General features: G+C 43.1%; 1 protein-coding gene across 19 annotated transcripts in view; it reads right to left on the bottom strand.

The window, feature by feature from the left end:
• Positions 1-20279, bottom strand: part of KALRN (kalirin RhoGEF kinase) — a 615365-nt gene that overhangs the window by 354033 nt on the left and 241053 nt on the right. For all 19 annotated transcript variants that reach the window (XM_033132405.1, XM_033132467.1, XM_033132483.1 and 16 more), the window contains exon 6: positions 15318-15440. In XM_033132405.1, the coding sequence (XP_032988296.1) occupies positions 15318-15440 (123 nt within the window). The remainder of the gene's footprint in view (positions 1-15317; positions 15441-20279) is intronic.

Raw genomic sequence — 20279 nt, 5'->3', positions numbered from 1 at the left:
CAGCTGAGATGTGATGAGCTCTAAATGAAACCTCCAACTTTCACCTCCCACAAACCACAGGGTGCCCTCTTGGGGGCCAAATAGGGCAGCTGATGGATGACTCTCCGGTCAAGTCTGGCCAAACAGTAGGTCAAAGCATGTGGAAGCCATCTGTCATTGTCGGGCAGTGAGAGGAAAGGAGCTGGAGCAGCCCCGGTGCTCAGCAAAGATAACATTGGCTAGTGAATCCTTCTGCCCTCTCGCCTGGCTCGCTGTAGCAATCTTTCCTCCAGCAATTGCTTTACAAACCATTAAGCAGCTATGAAAACAAGCGCCTGGCCATATGTCCGAGGGCCAAGGAAACCCAGGAGCAGATTTAAGTCAAAGAAAAGCCCCTCTTTGTCTTCTTTCTCAGTTCCGAGTGAAACTTCCTTGGAGGGGGTGAGTATCTTTGCATGAGGCATCGTTGCAGGCTGGATATGGTGGGGAGGGGTGGGGTCAGCTGGAATCAGATTCAGGGACACCAGCGGAAAGAGTAGTTGGGAACAATGCAGCTCTTCTGGGGTAGGATGCAGCAATTTCAGGCTGCCTTTGAAGTTGAAATCAGAGGCTATAAGACTTTAGGAAAATGCATCCACCAGTATTTTCCTCCCTCAGCCCTTTCTCCTGCAGTATCTGGCTATTCAGGCCTTGGTCTGTGGGATCAGTACAACCTGGGAGCTGGTTAGAAATGCAGAATCTCAGGCCCCTTCCCAACATCCTGAATTGGAACCTGCATTTTAACAAGATTGTTCCAAGTGATACATCTGCACACTAAAGTTTGAGAAGCGCTGTAGATGGGAACTCTGAGGAGCTGCCCCCAAACAAGGAGACTATCCCTTCTAACACTCCTGAGCTTGGCAATCATAACAGCTGAACATTTGCCAAGCATAACACCACGCCAAATGCTGTGCCGAAAACGCATGATCACATCTCATCCTGACAGACTCCCTGGCGAAAGCACGACCATTATTCCCCGCTTAGACACGCGGTGGTGCAGCTCTGAGAAACTGCCAGCATTTGCCGACGGCTGCACGGCCAGGAAGGAAACACAGAGCCACAGTTAGCTGCTACGCCCGTGCTCTCTCACACCGTGCTGTTTCACTTTGCCGTAAATGCCAATGCCGTTGGACTGGCCAAGGATGTCCCTCAAGGGAGAAGAGAGACGATGAGAAATTTCTCCCAAAGTTTTAAATACTCATACCCCAGACAAATAGGGCCCCTGGGGAGAGAATTCAATAACAATTTCTACATCTCTGAAGCCTCTCCGTTGGGGCCCTTGACTTGCCCTTGGAATTCAGAACAGACCAGGTCTGGAGTGGGCAGGAACCTGGCAGGTGGCTTTTTTTGTCCTCTCCCTCCCTGGAGCCATAATCACCACCTATTTGTCCTAGGCCAGTCACCCTGGGGAACAGGTCCCAACTCCACACAACCACAGGAAAGCTCAGGATTAAGGCAACTCTTTGCCCCCTTAATCAATATCTTGCCTTATTGCTGGAGTCTTAAATCTCTATCCTATTTGTTTACTCAGCCAATCATTCAACAATGCAAGGCACTGTGAAAGCAGGGAACAAGACAGATAGAGTTCCTACGCTTATAATTTAGGAGAGGAGTCAGAGAGTAAATTAATATTTACTCACTATTTCTTATTTCAGTGCTGTATAAACTATAGCTGAGTGATCGTGAGCAGGTTGGGAAATGCTACGTAAGAAAGAGAATTCAGGGCAGGCTAAGCCCTGAAGTCAGGCTGATCCCTGAGCTTCTCTCTGAATGAAGTGAGACAGTGAAGGTAGGAGGAGGTTCCAGGTAGAGGGAAAAGTGGGGGCAAAGACCACGGGGCAGGAATGACCTTGGAGGGCTCAAAGAACAGCAAGAAGCCCGAGGTGACTCGAGGGGATAAGTAGGTGATAGAGGCAGAGATTCAAGAAATACCCGAGGCCCAGACCACGTAGAGCTTCATAAACCGTGGTAAGGGACTTCAGCTTTGATCCTCAGAACAGGAAGACATGAAAGCGGTCTGAGTGCAGGAGTGACATGATATGATGTATCTTACACTTGGCAGGACACTCAGGCTGCTGTGTGGAGAATGGCTGGAAGAGAATAAAGGTAGGCGCTTCTACAATACTGCAGGCAGGAGATGATGGCAGCTTGGACCAGGGAGTTGGCTGCGGAAGTGGCCAGATCCTGGGTATATTTTGCGGTTAGAACCACAAGGACTTGCTGATGGAAATCCTTTAGCTCTTCCTTTTCTCTGGCTGTGTTGAACTCTGACTTCTGCTTTTTTTTATACTGCTCCCTTCCCATCTGCCTACCTGGTCCTAACCTCTCACTTCTCAAATATCCTGATTTGTGAAACGTCTCACCTAGATGTCTTTGATCAGTCTGTGCCCAGCATCTGGTACTTCTCCTGGCTGGCTGGCACCCATGCCCCAGAATGGCATATGCAGTGCTGCTGCTTATTTATTACCAGTACTTCACATTTGCGTCATGCCGTACAGTTTAAGCCTTTTCGTGTACATCATCTCATCTGACGTGCTAGGTTTCATACACCATTTCATGGCTTTCATTCAGCTTCAGGAGACCTCAAAGAAGAGGCATGCGTCAGCTTTGGCTGCATTTCAGCCAAATTAACTCCTTGGTAGCTGAAGACCTGGCAGAGGGCAGACACTGGATGCATGTATGTAGAAGTGTGTGGGTAAAATGAACTGCAAGGCTCGGGGGTTACACACCAAGAGGGTACAATCAATAACCAGGGGGCAAGGAACGTGCTGACAGAAGGCCCCAGAGAGCAGAGGACTGAAGCCAGAAAAGAGGTACGAGGGCTGTGGGCAGAGAACCAGGAGTGAGGGAGAAGAGGAGGGAAACCTAGGACCTGTCAGTGGTGTATGAGCAAGAGAGGAGGCTGAACCGGACCAGTGCCAGCCACAAGTCAGAAATCTGAGTGATCAACCAAGCCCTGCAGGTTAGCTCAGAGAAGTCTTTCAGAAAGGACCCAGGCCAGGTGACTGGGCAGCAGGTGAGAGAAGCAAGCATCATGCACCAGAGTGATGCTAAGAAAGAATCTGCCTAAGACAAGAAGCTTCCCTATGTTTCTTGTTTGAATAGGAGCCAATCCTCAAAACATGGCTGATCAGAGACCTGTGGGGAAAGATTAAGGGCCACCTAGAGACGTTGTGGTGGGAGTAAGGCACAGAGAGTAAAGACAGCTACTCTTTCTCCCTCGGTACTCCTGACCTTGAAGGGAAGTCCTCACCTCCAATTCCACAAGCTAAATAGCCAGTAGCTTTAGAACCCAACCCCAAGGCAATTGTCAGATGGCTTATTTTCTTCACCCTGGACCAGTGATTCTCAGTCTGGCTCTCAACCTTGTACAGATTTCCTGGGCTCCACCTCAGCACAGTTAAATCAGAGTGTGGGCAGCGGAGCCCAGATGTAGTGTTTTCTCAAAGGTCCCCAGGTGACTGCAGTGGGCAGCCAGGGTGGAGGACTGCTGCCTTAGCCACATGCACCAGCCTCACCATGCTTAGTTCAAAGCACATCCTTCTCTCCTTAGGACAAGCTTAATGCTGACGATGGTACCCAGAGTAAGGATCACAAATGGATCGCAAGCAGATCAGAAAATAAAATCTAATCTTCCCACTGAGTTGGAAGAAAAGGGAAATTCCACCCATAAGGCTGTTTGTGGACATACAAACACTGCGTCATGGTCAACCTGATTAGCAAGAACAGGTCTGGCGATGATACGTGCTGTGTTGTACAAGCACAGTTTCCCCAGAAGGCCTGCCTTAGGAATCCTTGTGTTAACAGCAAACCCTGGATCACATTCATTCTTGTCAGGGAGGGATACGTTTAGTGGTTTACTTCCATTTTAGGATTAGAACCTCCAAAACAAAGATGCTTGGAGTGAGGTGAAACTTGAAAGGTCATCCAGTCCAGGCATTCCTGGGCTTTAGTGTGCATCACTGGGGACCCTGTAATGCCTACCCTTGCTGAAAACCACTGCTCTCATTCATCTTTCCAGTGATTGTTCAGTTTCTGCTGGAGTCAAATCCTATAGGGCTCCCTCAGAAGTGAAGGCCCTTCCTTATCAGTTCTGTGTTTTTGCTGCCCAAACTCTGCTCCAGGGTGGTGACAGATGCTGTGGTATGCTGAATAGCCTTATTCACTCTAAAAGCATTTATTAGACACTTGCTAGGCTCCAGGCATTGTTAGGGGTCCTGGCAGTACAGGTGTGAAGGAAACAGACAAATCTCTGCCCTTAGGAGCTTACATCCTAGTGAGTGAAATTCTCTGCATTAGGTACATGAATTCAAGGATGGCTCAACTGCAAGCTCCTTGAAGACCGCTTTGTGTCTTGTGCATCTTGCCATTCTCAGGGTTTGGCCAAGGGCACAGAGAATACAAAGAGCAAAGTCTGCTGAGTATCCCAATCAGTGAATGCTGAGTGGTGCATCCTGTCCTCCTACCTCAGCGTCACCGACACCATCAGGGTTGGTGTCCATGCTCTGTGATGGTCACTCTCTTTAATCATTAAGAAGGTTGTACCTAAAGCTAGAGGGAACCCACTTAAAAACATTCTCCTGTTGTCTCTTTCTTCTTCTTTTTAACAGTTTTATTGACATATAATTCACATACCACACAATTCACCCATTTAAAGTATACAACTCAAAGGCTTTCAGGAGAATATTAGCTAATATACAGAAATGTGTGACCAACACCATGGTCAATTTTAGAATATTTTGATTATGTCAAAAAGAATCCCTGTAGCCTTTTGCAATTATACCCTTATTTCCCATCCATCCCAACCCAAAGCAACAACTAATCTACTTTCCATCTCTATAGGTTGCCTATTTTGGACTTTTATATAAGTGGAATTCTATAAATATGTAGTCTTTGGTGACTGGCTTCTGTCACTTAGTAAAATGTTTTCAAGGTTCATCCATGTTACAGCATGTGTCAGAACTTCATTCCTTTTTATGGCCAAATAATATTCCATTATGTGTATATACCACATTTTGTTTATCCATTCATCAATTGATGGACATTTGGGTTGTTTCCACATTTCAGTTATTATGAACGTTGCTATACACGTTTGTGCACAATGTATGGATATTTTGTGTAGACATATGTTTTCATTTATCTTGGGCATATACTTAAGAGTTGAATCACTTAAGAGTTGGTCATAGGATAACTCAATGCTTAACCTTTGAAGAACTGTCAGACTGTATTCTGAAGTGACCACACCATGTTACGCTCCCTCAAGCAGTGTATGAGTGTTCCGATTTCTCAACATCCTTGTCAACTTTGTTGTTATCTGACTTCTTATTAGAGCCATCCTAATGGATGTGAAATGGTATCTGATTGTGGTCTTGGTACCCCTGTCAAAAATCAGTTGACCACCGACACAAAGAAACCACCTGGGATTCTGGTAGAGATGTACTGAGTCTGTAGATCAATTTGGGGCATATTGCCATCTTAACAATATTAAGTCTTCTAATCCATGAATATGAAATGTTTTCCCCTTTATTTAGATCTTTTAATTTCTTCCAACAATGTTTTGTAGTTTTCAGAGTACAAGTTTTGCACTTCTTTTGTTAATTTTTTCCCCCAAGTATTTTATTCTTTTTGATGCTACTGTACATGGAATGGTTTTCTTAATTTCATTTTCAGATTGTTCACTGTAAGCATGTAGAAATACAATTGATTTCTGTATATTGATTGTTTATCCTGCAATCTTGCTGAACTCATTTACTAGTTCTAATAGATTTTTTGTGTTTTTTTTTTTGTTTCTTTGTTTGTTTGTTTGTTTTTTTACTAGGTGCTTTAGGGTTTTCCAATATACGATCATGAGACTAGGGTTAGTTTTACTTCCTCTTTTCTACTCTGGATTCCTTTTCTTTTTCCTGAATAATTGCCTGGCTAAAACTTCCAACACTGAATAGAAGCGGCAAGAGCAAACATCCTGTTTTGCTCCTGATCTTAGGAGTATGTATTCAGTCTTTCACCATTAAGTATGAATTTAGCTATGGGTTTTTCACAGATGCCTTCTATCAGGTTGAGGAAGTTCTCTTCCTAGTTTCCTAATTTACTGAGTGTTTTTATTATGAAAGGGTGTTGGATTTTGCCAAATGCTTTTTCTGAGTCTATTGAGATGACCACGTATTTTTGTTTGTTTGTTTGTTTGTTTGTTTGTTTTAATTTTACTGGTTAAATCAACCTCACAATCCTGGGATAACTTTCAACTGGTCATGGTATATAATTTTTCTATATGCTCCTGGATTTGGTTTGCTAGTATTTTATTGGGAAGTTTTGTATTCATACTCATAAGTAATATTGGTCTGTAATTTTATTTTCTTCTGTGATACCTTTGTTTTTGGTATCAGGGTAATAATGGCTTCATACAATGAGTTGTGAAGTGTTCCCTTCTCTTTTATTTTTTAGAAAAGTTTCTGAAGAATTAGTATTAATTCTGCAGTAGTGAAGTCGTCTGGTCCATTTCATCTAAGTTACCCAATTTATTGGCATACAATTGTTTGTAGTATTACTTTATAATCCTTTTTATTTCTGTAAGGTCAGTAGTACTGTCCCCTCTTGCATTCTGACCCTACTAATTTTTTTCTTGGTCATTCTAGATAAAGGTTTATCAATTTTTTTGTTGACCTTTACAAAGAACCAGCTTTGGGTTTCTTTGATTTTTCTCTATTGTTTTTTTCTATTTGCTAATTCATTAATTTCCACTCTAATCTTTATTATTTCCTTCCTTCTGCTTGCTTTAGGTTTAGTTTACTTTTCTTTTTTCAATGTCTTAAGTGGAAGTTAGGTTATTAATTTGAGATTTTATTCTTTTTTAATACAAGTATTTACAACTATTTGTTTTATAGTCTTCTATTTCTTTGTTCAAGTCTTCTATTTTCATGTTGTTCTGCTTAATTGTTCTATCCATTAATAAAAGGGGGGCATAGACATCTCTTTGTTGAAGTCTCTTTTTTTAAATTATTATTGAATTGTATTTTTCCCTTTATTTCTGTCAGTTTTTGCTTCACGTATTTTGGTGTTCTGTTTTAGGTACATACATGTTTATAACTGTTGCATCTTCTTAGAATGACCCTTTTATCATCACAAAATGTTCTTTTTCTCCAGTAACATTTTTTTGTTTTAAAGTTTGTTTAGAAGTCTGTTACGGGTGTAGCCACCCTGGCTTTCTTGTGGTTGCAGTTGGGAAATACATCTTTTTCTATCCTTTTATTTTCAATCCGTTATAATTTTTTAATTTAACGTATTTTTCCTGTAGGCAGTATATAGTCGGATCTTGTTCTTTTATCCAGCCTAAAAATCTCTACCTTTGATTAGATTGTTTAATCTTTTCACATTGAACATTATTATTGATATAGTTGGATTTCTATCTGCCGTTTAAATTTTTTTCTATATGCTACATGTCTTTTTTTATACCTCTACTCCTGTATTGCTTTCTTTTGCATTAAATGAATATTTTATAATGTAGCATTTTAATGTAGCATTTAAAAATCTTTACTGGATTTTTACACATCATATTTTTTAGTTATTTTCTTAGCTGTTGCTCTAGGCCTTCCATGACTACCTTATCAGAATCAGTTTTAGATGGATACTAACTTAATTCCAGTAAGATATAATAATGTTACTCCTATAAAGCTTTATTCCCTTTCCTCACTTTTTGTGATATTGTTATTATATATATTACACCCATAAATGTTATAAACCTAACATTAGATCATTATAATTATCACTATTTATAATTTTATGTCTTTTAAAGAAGCAGAGACAAAAAAGGAGAGTAAATATATGTTCATAGCTTTTGTTATATTCACTTCCTTATTTATCATTGCTGGATTTTTTCATTTGTTCCTGTGGACTCAAGTTACAATACAGAATAATTTCCTTAGCCCAGTACAGTTTTGCTCACACTCACCTCCTTTGTGTTGTTACTGGAAAACATATTACACTTCTATATGCTTTAGGACCAATAGCACATTTTATACAATGGATTTTTAAATCTGTTAAGAAAAGAAAGAAGAAATACACATTTATGTTGTCTTTTATAGTTAAATAATTACCTGTACTGGTGCTTTTTGCCTTTTTGTGTGAATTCAAATTACTGTCTGAGGTCACTTGCTTTCATCCTAAAGAACTTAATATTTCTCATAAGGTGTGTCTGCTAAGTGATAACTTTTTTTAGTATTTATTTATCTGAGAATATGTTTATTTCACCTTCAGTTTTGAAAGACAGCTTTGCTGTATTATAGGATTCTTGGTTGGCAGTTTTTTTCCTTTGAGCACTTCAAATATATTATCACCTCCTTCTGGGCTCCATTGTTTCTGATAAGAAATCAGCTATTAATCTTATTAGGATTCCTTGTGACAAGTCACTTTTCTCTTACTGCTTTCAAGATTTCCTGCCTGTTTTTGGTTCAGTATTTTTACTGTGATGTGTCTGTTTATGGCTCTCTCTGAATTTATCCTACTTGGAGTTCTATGAGTTTCCTGGCTGCATAAATTAATATTTTAAAATGTATTTGGGGACATTTCAGTCATTATTTCCTTTAACATTTTTTCTGTTCCTTTCTCTCTCTATTTCTCCTCTCCCTCTTGTACTAAATATGATGACATATTTAATGCTGTCCCATATTTTTCTGAGGCTCTTTTTATTTGTTCACATTCTGTTTTCTCTCTGTTCTTCAGATTGAGTAATTTCTATTCATTTATTTTAAAGGTTGCTAATTCTTTCTTCTGCCAATTCAAATCTACTGTTGAGCTCCTCTAGCAAATTTTTTTTCATTTCAGTGATTGCATTTTTCCTTTTGGTTCTTTTTTTAACATTATCTATCTTTTTACTAATATTCTTTCTTTGATAAGACACTGTCATCATACCTTCCTTCACTTCTTCAATCACGCTTTCCTTTAGTTTTGTTTTTTTTTAAACATGTTTATAATGGTTACTTTGAAGTTTTTGTTAAAGCTGGCATCTAGTGGCCCTCACAGGGAGTTTCTGTTGCCTGCTTTTTTCAGAGTATGCTTTTTATCTGTGTTTTTTTTCCTGGTTATACTTTTTTGTTTCTTGCAAAAATGTATGCAATTTTTGTTGGAAACTAGACATTTTCAATTATAGATCCCAAGTCCCCCCATTTCTGGGGCTTGTTGTTATTTTCTTGCTTATTTATTTAGTATCTGGCTGGATTATTTTAGTGAGGTCTATTTCTACCTCAGCCCTTACAGTGGAAACCTCTGATATTTCCCCTCAGAGAGTGCAACGTTGGGTATGTTCACAATCACCCGGGGATAATCTGGTCTTGGCAGTGTTCTCTTTAACTTTCTCTTTCCCTGACCACACGGAGCTGTTAAATTCAATTAATGTCCAGCTGATTATTGTTTTCAACAATGTCCTGGGGCATAAATTCCTTTATGGACCTATCCAATCAAATTTGGGCTTCTTTGGAATGATCGTTTCTGAGGTCAGTGCTTGAGATTTGTTCTGGCCCCAGGGGTCTCTTTCCCCAGTTCTCTCTGGCAAACTAGCATGCCTACCCTTTATCCTATATCTCCAATAACTCCACCAATCTTCTGGCAATTGCCTTTCAGAGAGCCTCCTTAAGGGCATTTCTGAGTGCTGCTGGTTTGAACTTCTCCACTCTCTGTTGCAAATGAAGTCAGTTGTTTTGGGGAAAAAAATTGGCAGTCTCTGTGTTACAGTTTATTTCTACCCCCAAGCAAAATCTCTAAGCCATGGCTCTGGAGATGGGGTGAGGGAAAATGGTGTGCTTCCCTGAGTGATAGCCCCACTTCAGGAGCTGAACACTCATTGGGGATCGGGGGTGAGTACCCTCACATCTTCTTGGCTTGCCTCTCCCAACATGACTCTACATGACAAGCTGGGGTCAGGGCAACTGGGGCCCTAGAATTCTCAGTGATGTTGCACCCATGGGAGAGCCTCTGTTCCATGAGTGGGAGCTCAGCAGAAGGAGTTCCAGCTCTTGGCCGCACTCCCTCAGAACTTTAGCAACAGGTAGCTGAGAGCAGAATAAGAAATGTCCCATCTGGAATGACAGTCCTTCAACTGAGAGCTCAGGGAGAAAGGACTCGTGTTCTTGGTTGCACCAGTCTGGAGGGGAGTTTCCATCTTATTGAGCTGGGAGGGGAGAGGGTGAGCGTGGGTCTTGGTTCAAATACCACAGACTCACTGTTCTTACCAAGTCTTAGTAGATTTTCTTGAATAAATGTTCCTTCATTTGCTGTCTGTACTTAGGACCCTTTCCAGAGACTTTAAATGTTTTTAAATAATTTTCGCCAGTTTCACTGGAGAGCGGGTCTGTGGAGCCCCTCAAGGGCTATCGTGCTGGAAGTAGATTGTCTTTCAGAACTTGTGATGCTTTATTTTAATAAGTAACTACTTTATAATATAGATACCCAATACAATATAGATTCTCTAACTTTAATGTGCACATAAATAATCTGGGGCGCTTGTTAAAAATGCAGGTTTCTGGGGCCCCATCCTCCAGAGGTTACAATTTTCTAGGACTGGGGTAAAAGCCAAAAGGATATCCACATTTTTAGCAAGCTCACAACATGATTCTTTGGGGGGGGGAAATATACTAAAAAGACAAATACATACCAGATAAAACTGATCTCTCTTTTTTTTTAATGGGTTCTATGTTTATTAAGGGGCTTTGCAACTAAGACAGGGTCAAATGCTGGCTACTTAAATATCACAATAATTTGTGAGTGTGTGTGGTGTGTGTGTGCACGCGTGTGTGTGTGCGCACTTACACCAAAATTTAGAAACACTGTCATGATAGAAAGTGCTGTCTGTTCGGGGTGGGGGAGTGCTGCAAAACCATAGTTTAGGGCTGCCAAGAATCGAAGATGCCAGAGGACCCCAGAGCAAGGCCTCTCACACTGGGGTCAGGAAACCTGCCTCAGAATCTTTATTTTTCTTGCAAGAGTTGACTTTTCCTTGGTGCTACCATTTGTAACCATCCCTCAAAACAAAGAGAAAGCACTGCAGGCTTTGCTGCAACTGTCTGATTTGCACACTGGCAAGTGGCAATATGTGCCTCTGGTGAGCAAATTAACAGGATTAAAGCAGCTATCAAACAGGCTGCAGCAGAAAGGACGCCTGGCGCCTCGCTGCACGTGTTTATCACCAACGTGAATCCTCACAGTCGTCGTAATAGAAAATGAATATCGTTTCATATTTTTAAATGCTAGACAGGAACAATTAGCAATGTATTTTTCCCCCAAGAACTGGTTAATTAAAATTGTAAATAAGGCCGCATTATGTTTGTATGTACTCCTGTGTCTTTTTCATGAAGAACTAGAACTGGATGGCTACAGGGTTGTTCTGGTGCAGATTACAACCCAGCCTTAGCCACGTGCCCACACTCCCAGCAGACGGGAAGGCCGCACTCAGGAGAAGGATTATTTGTGAGAAAGGCTTCCACAAAAGGAGGCATAATTAAGTAAGAGGAGGGCCCAGGGAGCTCAGGAAACCTGGCTTTCTGCAGCACTATAAGAAGAGAATATTTTCCTACTGGGTTTAGTAGGTGGGTTATTATTATTATTCTTGTTTATTTTTTAAAGAGCAAAAGAATAAGATTCCCAGTAGGAACTGGAAAAAAAAAAACAAACAAAAAAACACACACGAAAAAACCGGTTATGACAAGAAGCCAAAGAGCAAGCAATTTAAACTTTCTTATTTTACAGTTGCTCACATATCATACTCAGGAGGGTATCACTCCCACACACTTGGCATGTTAATAATCGATAGCCTTTATTGGTACCAATTCATAGATAAAATTTAGGAAGTGTCTGCCTTTCCCTCCATAGTTTAATGATACGTAATTATTTCTCAGTAATGGTCACCTGAGTGGGAGTTAAATCTGTAGCCGGTATATAAAACTAGACACATGAAAACAAAATGTAGAAAACAGATAAATTAGAAGTTGATCATTTTCACTTACAAAACAAGGGCTCCTTTAAATTGTAAGTTCTTTGGTACATTGTAGAGTTAATTCACAGGCCATTAATTACTATCAATGAATGAACAATGAACAAGTCAGTACTGATTATTGATTGAAAAATGTAACGGACATTCCCTCATTTAAATCAAACCTCCATGGGACTGACCATCTCTCTTTTGTTCACCAATGTCCAGCACAATGTCTGACCCTTAATTATTTCAGGAATGCATGAACAAAGAAGTCATGAGTTTCTCAGAATCTTGAATCGGGAAGGTTGAGTGACACGCTTTAGGAATCCTCTGAAATTGTCTAAAAAAATTTGTTCATATATCTCTGCGGAGAGGACCCACCGCCTTCATTAGATGTCAAAGGGGTCTGTGACCTCCCTGAAAGGTGAGGAATGATGGGCCTATTTCAATGGTTAAACAGGATTCAATATGAAAGAACTCACCTATAGCCTGAAACAAGGTATGCTACACATACCTTTATGTGGAAAGATGTGTGAACATATGTATCAGCGTGTGTATAACTTCCAAGAACAGAAACAGAAATGTCTCAGTGAATTTACAGAACAATCCACATTCCCACTTTCCTGGAGTAATTGATCACTCCCACAGTCACTGGGCTCCATTAGTAGTTGTTTGCATTCCTCTGTTTCTTGGCAGCACATCCATCGCTCAGACCAGGGAAAAGGACTCTGTAATCCCCTCCTTTCACTTGTCTGGGATGCTGACATCCCTCTTTGTGGAAGTTCCTTTTAGTAACAAACCTGTAAACCTCCCAGTTACCAAAGGCAGAGGGCCATATTTATGAAGCGCAGGTGCCCAGGCAATTTGATCACACCCTGAGATTTCTCTTCCCTTGCTCTACAGCCAGAGAGGAGATCTGACCTAATCAGGCTCCAGAGGCCTCCAAGTGCTGCCTGAATTCACAGGGTGGGAGACCTCGAGATGGGCTGAAGTAGGCTAATTAATGTTGTATATTACATCTCTTCTTTCTTCTCTCCCAGCTCCAGAAGATGCTTCCCTTCAGTAAATTCCCTCCCTCATTTTCGTCCTGAATATGGAGACTTCAAAAGTAAATGTGTCAGAGGAAAGGTTTTTGATGTGCCACAAACTCTCAGTTATCCATATTAACAGAGACAGGCAGTGGTGCCGACGGTTCAAAGCCAAGGCTCTTTCTATGTAACTTTGTAGTTCATTTTTTGAGGGGCTTGGTGGCAGACTTACCTCCCTAATTACCTTTGCCTTTGCTTCTTTATTAAAATGAGTTTGTCTACCTTAGGGCCAGGCAGCTGGGTGACATGAAGATTCTGGCACAGAATTTGTAAAAGTCACCAGGGGAAATCCACAAGGCACACAAATAATCAAACTTGACTAGATGTGAATTCCAGTCCTTAATCACCTGTGATCAATTGCTTTGCTCCTCTGTGACTCAAGTGAACCAGGGATGAGACATAATTATAGGAGACTAGTTGGAAGGCAATGAGTCTTTACATTTAGATGAAGACACAAGACCACTGTGGCCAAAATTGATAACAAAATCAATGCGGATGTTTTCCCTGCCTGGGCCCACACGCTTCTATTCTGCAGCCAGAGTTCTTTCTATGCCAATCTCACGATGTTTGTCCTGCAATGGTTCCCTGTGCTAGTCATTAGGGCCAGTCACAAGCAGCCCACCGTCTCCTCCCCAGCACACGCTAGGACCATACACTTCTACCCATGAAGGGTAGAGATGTGGCTATGTGACTGGTATTGGCTGATGGAATGCTAGTGAAACTGGCATGTGACACTTCTAGGAGGACGGTTCCCAAGCGGGCACAGGCTTGGCTACATGCTTTGTCTGGTGAGGCAACCGGCAGCATCTAAGATGGCGGCTGCTCCATCAGCCTGGGTCCCCACGTCACTGACGAGCAGAGCTCCCACCAGCCAGTGATGGACATGTGGTAGGAGCAAGAACTAAACCCGTTGTCTAAACCACTGAGATTTTAAGGCACGTAGTTAACTCAGCCTGTCTCTACCACGGCACCATGGTTGCCTGAGTTCTCTCTCCAACTCGACACGGAACATTTGAGGCTGGAATGATTTCTTCCTTCATACATTAAGTCCAGTGGAAAGTATATTTAAAACAACGGGGTAGAAAAATGAAATTCTCTTCTTTCCTGGCCTCTGTGATCCTCCATGCTTATGTTTTCCTAACACTTGCAGCCCTCCCAGAATCAATGGCTGAAATGGTCAGGTGTCTTTGGTGTTCAGCTATATGGGGAATGGTGAAGCTATTCTTTTGGGCCAGGAGTACATGTAGGAAGAGCTGGCAGAGGGAGAAAGAGACACATACTTAGGTTGCAGGTATTTCAAATACAACGGGGTTCATGGGACAGACAAGGTTTTGAAATAAAGTCTTGGGGTGACCACATGGAAAAAAAATAATATCCCAAATTGTTATTTTTACAAGGGATCACACGTGTGATCTGGACTAGACTCCTACATCATCATCATCATCATTCCAATATTTACTGATAACTTACTATGTACCAGGCACAGCTCTAACTGCCTTGCAATTTACTCATTGAATCTTCACAATAACCCATAAGATAGCTATTATTATTTCCTTTTTACAGATGACGAAATTAAAGCAGAGCGAGGCAAATTCCCTGTGGTCACAAACATCCCTCTCTGAATTCAGTGTCTGCCCGGACACTGAATGACGGGAGCTCACTAACTCCCAGGGCCTCCCACCCCCAAGTCATGTCCTGCCTCCCCCTCTAACTGCCATCCCCTGGACGGTTCTGCCTCTTAGACCAACACAAAGCAATTCTACCCTCTTCTCCCCAAGGTAGCCCTTCCCATAACTGAAGGCGGAATCATGTGTCCCTTAAAGCTCCTCTTCTCCAGTCTAAACAGCCCCAGTTCACTCAACCATTTCCCATGTGCCCAAGCCGGAGGTCCCTCACCCTCCCAGCCCAGTGACTCACATGCTAGGTGGATAAGTCAGCAACGGGGAACTGGTGACTCCCGTTTAGTCTTCTGCTGAGCTAATGGCTTCTCCAAGCCCGCACATGTCTTTCCCAAGCAGGGTCCAGAGGCAGAAATGGGGCGATGACCTGCTACAGAACTAGCTGGCTGGCCACGTGTCCTGCACACGTCACTATCCTGGCAAGCGGAAGGCTAAGGGATCTGTACATTCCGAGTTCCTCACTCTTACTCCCGTTGGAAGTCCGTTCCTGCCCTTCTTCACACTACCCCCAGTTCCCTTCCGTCCCTACTCTCCTGCCCCCAGAGCAGTGCTGACAGTAGGCTTTCCACTCACCATGGAGTTCATGGCGAAGTGATTGTGCTGTGTCTGGAGGTCCAGGGCATGCTGGTAGCTGACTCCGATCTCCGTATGGCTCTGCAGGAATAACTCCTTGTTGTGGCTTATCCAGTCGAACATCTAGAAGAGACAAGATGGTACGGAGTAATCAGAAGAGTCATGGGTCCAATAATGCAAAAATTTCAGTTACTGAAAGAAACAAAAGCCCTCCTGTGGATGCCCAGGGAGAACCAGTTGTCACTCTCAGAATGGGGTGGCCCACAGCTTGCTTCACCCTGAGAGCCCTCACTTTTAGCCTAAGGACTCACCATCGGCTCCTGTGTTTCTCTACAGAGCCTATGGGAAAATGAGTAAGAGAAGCAGGGAGATGAAGCTAATCACTCTCCCTAGTCACTTCCCCTTTGTAAAAATTTTTAGAAAACCACCAAAGCGCCCCATACGTGCTTCAGGGACAGGTGACGAGGAGACAAACAGGGAGGCTTAATCCATTCCTTACGATCCCAGTAGAGGAGAGAAACCCTTGTTGGAAGCAAGAGGTCATCCTAACGTGCCACGTATACACTGCCCGACCACGCTCTTTGTGGAATTGACTCTGAACTGAATCAACTTTTCTTGTAACTGCACAGCCTTACAAGTCCAGGGTTTCTGCTATAACCGACCAGGAACCAGAAGAGGACGATTTTTAAGGGTAGAGTAAGTACTGTCTGTCACCATGGGTATTGAGCCATTTCTTCCCCACAGCTCCGTACTCTGGTTTTCTTTTAGGTTTCCCCTTCTTTCTCACAGGCTTTCAGGGGCTCTGACCAGAACCCCAGCTCCAGGGGAGGGTCTGATCACTCTAAGGGTTCTCCCTCCCCAGAACACCAGATCTGAGCCAATAAGTGTATAACATTTCCTGGCCAATGGGACTGTCTCAGAAATAGGAATGTTATCCAATTCAGTACAATAAAATATGAGGGGAAGTTTGCCGGAAGTTTCTGGAAAAACAGAACCCTAGTTCTTTATATACAACTTCTCTTCCTCTGAAACTGTCATTGTGACCCTGAGCCCCAAATTGCTGCAGTCATTCTGCTGGCAGCTTAAAGGGGGAGCCATGGGCAGAGACAGGGTGTAACCAAAACAACGGCAAGAAATACAGGCAGAGCCCTGACTGAGCCTTGCCTGATCTCCACTTTGCTCCTGTACTTCCTTAGTACCTGAGCCAAGATAGCCTGTTTATTTTCCAAGCCTATTTAAGTTGGAATTGTTTTGTGATTTTCTGCTCACATTAGTCAAGTGATACAGCCGGGAAAGGTGTGACACCTTTGGAGGAGAGGACTGCTGTACATGGAAGTGACACTCTATAGTTTGGGGTGTGCAAAGGGCTGCAGCTCAGCTGAACACAGGTGCAGGTTGAGAAGACCACGCCAGCTTTCCTGGAAGAAGAACTACAGCCTCATTCCATTATTTCCTTTTAAACAGAAAAGTAGATTTACTGTTTCAGTGACACTCAACCAACATGTATGGGACACTCACTATGTGGCAGGCACTGTCCAAGGCAACAGAAAGATAAAAATGACTAAAACGTGGTTCTTTAGTTTAAGTGGATTAAAGGCCAGGGTGGAAAGCAGACATGGGCTCACATACAATGTTAGTATAAACTTGGCATGTGACTCAATGAAAATCACAGCTTGAAGAAAATATCTATCAAGATCAAGGCCAATATGGTCTATCAAAGTAGCACCCACCCTAGATGGCATGGGGACCAGGGAGAGCAGAGAAGGCTTCCCAGAGGAGGTGACACCTGAGTTGAGCTTTGATTCAGGTAGGAATTCGCCAGGTGAAGATGAGTGGGATGCGAGCCCCAGGTAAAGGGGAGATCAAAGGGGCAGGACTGTGGGGCAGCCCAGTGTGCAGGGCTCAGAAAGCACCTCAGTTGTGCTTCTGGAGCCTGATGTGAGCATAAGATGTGACCGGGGTGGTAGACGCAATGACTGACCATGGAGAGGCCAGGACACAGGCTTCAGAAAACCTGGACCGTATACCGTGGGCAGCAAGATGTCTGTGGGGCTTTTAAGCTGAGCTGTGAAGTGTGAGGTGAGCTTTGATCACAGCTTGGGACGTAGACTAGAGAGGGCAAGGTGGGCCAGAGAGAATGACGAGGAAGCTATTGCAGTAAGCCTGGTGAGGGAGGGTGGTTTAGAGCAGTGGCAGCGGAGTTGCAGGGGTGGGCCGGCTTGAGAGCTACTAGGAACGGGACGAAGGGCTCACAATTGTTTGGGAAGGGAGGGCAAGGCAGGGCTTGGGAGAACGGCCAGGTGTCTGGCCTGGCACCCTGGCAGGGAGCCCTGGTTCCAAGCCTGGCTCTGTCACTAGAAAAGCTGCTACTTTAAGAGGAGGGTAAGAAGCTGGGGTGGCATGGTAGACAGTGGGTTTAGCTTTAGATGTGGCAAATTTGGCAGACTTATGAGAATTTCAAGCAGAGGTGTCCTATGGGCAGTTAGATTTATGTGTCTGGAGGTCCGGAGAGTGACTGACAACTCACACTCAAGTATAAAAACATCATCTTCTGAAGGCAAACGTGCATGATTTGGAGATGATTCTCCCTTTTGAATGACCCAGAGCACTTCTGGCTAGCGACACAAATAATCAAGAAAGGACGAAAGTATCATTCTTCACTTCCAAGTGTCAGCAAATGCTTCGGGCTGGCGGCGCCGTATCCCTGTCTGTTGTGGGCACTGTGCTGGGTCTGCCAGCCGTGGCCAGCCCCACGTCACAGACACTCAGGCAGAGCTTTTGCCTTTTTAAAAATTATTATTAAGGACAAGCGGGAAAAGAAGACAGCTGCCCCAGGAGTTTAGAGGAATCTCATTCTGTAATTTTTGATCTTTAAAAGTCTGCCTCTCAATCCTACTTTAAAATAATTTCTCATCTCTTTTCCTTATTGACAAAAGAATCAATACAGTTAATAACAATGTGAAATGCCTGAAGTCCTTGGGACTTGTGATGAAAAGCACTCACTCCACATACATTCCTGGCTATCCCAGTGGCCGAGAGCTGACCTTCCCTGTATTTTCTGTTAAATGCTATTTAGATATGCAAATAAGTAACAGAGTTATGTGCTAGCTCCAGAATGATTAGATGACCCGGTGCCAGGTCCCTGCTGGACTACAGAGCAAGGAGAGGTGAGCATGGGCCAGTTAGAGTGGAAAGCAGCAGGAAAAGTGAGGTAAAAGATAGGCGAGAGTGGAGAATACTGGAGGAACCGTGCACCTCATTGAATGGGCTTCGCACAGAATGAGGACCACCCACTCTGCCCTATTTGGCATTCCACGGGGGAGCACACGAGCAACTCTCCAGTGGCCGGGCATTCTGGGAAAGTTCAGCTGTACTGCAGGCAGCATTCCAAAGAGGTGACACATGTCTCAGGCAGAGAGAAAAAGATCTGCTCTGGGGACCAGGTAGTCCCACCTGATATCAGGAACCAGGGTCTCTCCAGGGTGGCTGTTTGCTAACTGACTATCTCAAGTCATTTCTGGGCCTGAATCTGTTGCCGAATGGTATACAATCCTCACCCGTGCAAGCCCGGCTGTCTGCAAGGGTCACTTTCATTTCTGTTACATTCAGTGGAACTGGCTGCAGAAAGAGAATGTGTACATGTGCACATGTGTGTACATGTGCATGTGTGTGTACACGTGCATGTGTGTACATGTGCACGTGTGTGTGCATGCACACTCAGGTGCACGTGTGCTGGCAAGTGGGATGAAGACGAGGCTGGTTCCAGGCTTGGCTTTGCCACTAACTATCCATGAGACTATGGGCAAGTCTCTTCATTTCTAGACATCTCATTTGCAAAGGATAATTAAGTGGTTCTCCGAATAAGCATCCTGGTTTACAATCAGCTCAATTTGGAAACTCATAAAATATATATTTTTTTAAATTCAAAATAAAAATACTTTTATTGAGTCCCCTGGATCAGAAGGCATATTCATTGCTACAACTTAACATTTTTAACTTTTTGAATAAAGTCACATAAATTACATAAATGTCTAACCACTATGCTGTACACCTGAAACTAATATAAAATAATATTGAGTGTTGACTATAATTTAAAAAAATGGTCACGAGGATATAAAGTACAGCATAGGGAATATAGTCAATAATACTGTAATAAATATGCACAGTGTCAGATGGGTAATAAACTTATTGGGGTGATCACTTTGTGAGGTACATAAATGTCTAATCCCTATGTTGTTTTGTACACCTGCAAGTAATAAGAAGAAAGAAAAGAAATCATGTCAGTGAGAAACCTGACTGATAGCCAGAGAAGGGCAGCTTCTCATCTCAGCTCTGACATCTGTCTGGTACATTAGAGTGCAAAATGTCCATTCGCCTACTTCTCACCGCATCCATCAGGCTCACTTCACAGATGGGAAAAAGGGTCAGAGAGGTGAAGCCCAGGGTCTAGAATTCATTCATTCCGCCCAATGCACATGCACTGAGTGCCTGTTGAACCAGAGTCTTGGGACACTGCCTGGGCTCCACAGGACAGGTACCCCCCAATAGGCAGCCACCAGGACACCGTGAGGATCTAGCTACAGTAAGGGGCTGTCCCTCAACTGGGGTCCTTCACTCTCCAGTACCCAGCCTCCTCCTCCATCCTCGACCTTGCCCCATCAGTGCCTGGGGACAGCTGGTTCAGATAGCGCCACTTCTCTCAGTAACTACTTAGTGAATTGATAAAAGCATAAGTAAACTGGCCATAGGCTCTGGAGTTGCTAATCTCCAGATGGGCTGATCCTTTCTAAGCTCCTTTCCACCCAGAACATTTTATTAGTTCATCTATTTGCATGGGTTTCTCTGGAAAACGCTTGAACTAGACCGACCCAAAGATCTAAAGAAAAACTAAAGACAATATCTCTACAGTGATTTCAAACATTTTGATCTTTTTTTCTTTCTTTCTTTTTTTTTTTTTTTTTT

The sequence above is a fragment of the Rhinolophus ferrumequinum genome, chromosome 2 (assembly GCF_004115265.2).
Source record: "Rhinolophus ferrumequinum isolate MPI-CBG mRhiFer1 chromosome 2, mRhiFer1_v1.p, whole genome shotgun sequence".
Taxonomy (NCBI): domain Eukaryota; kingdom Metazoa; phylum Chordata; class Mammalia; order Chiroptera; family Rhinolophidae; genus Rhinolophus; species Rhinolophus ferrumequinum.
The sequence above is the reverse complement of the archived record's forward strand: the minus strand, read 5'-3'. Positions and strand labels throughout refer to the sequence as shown.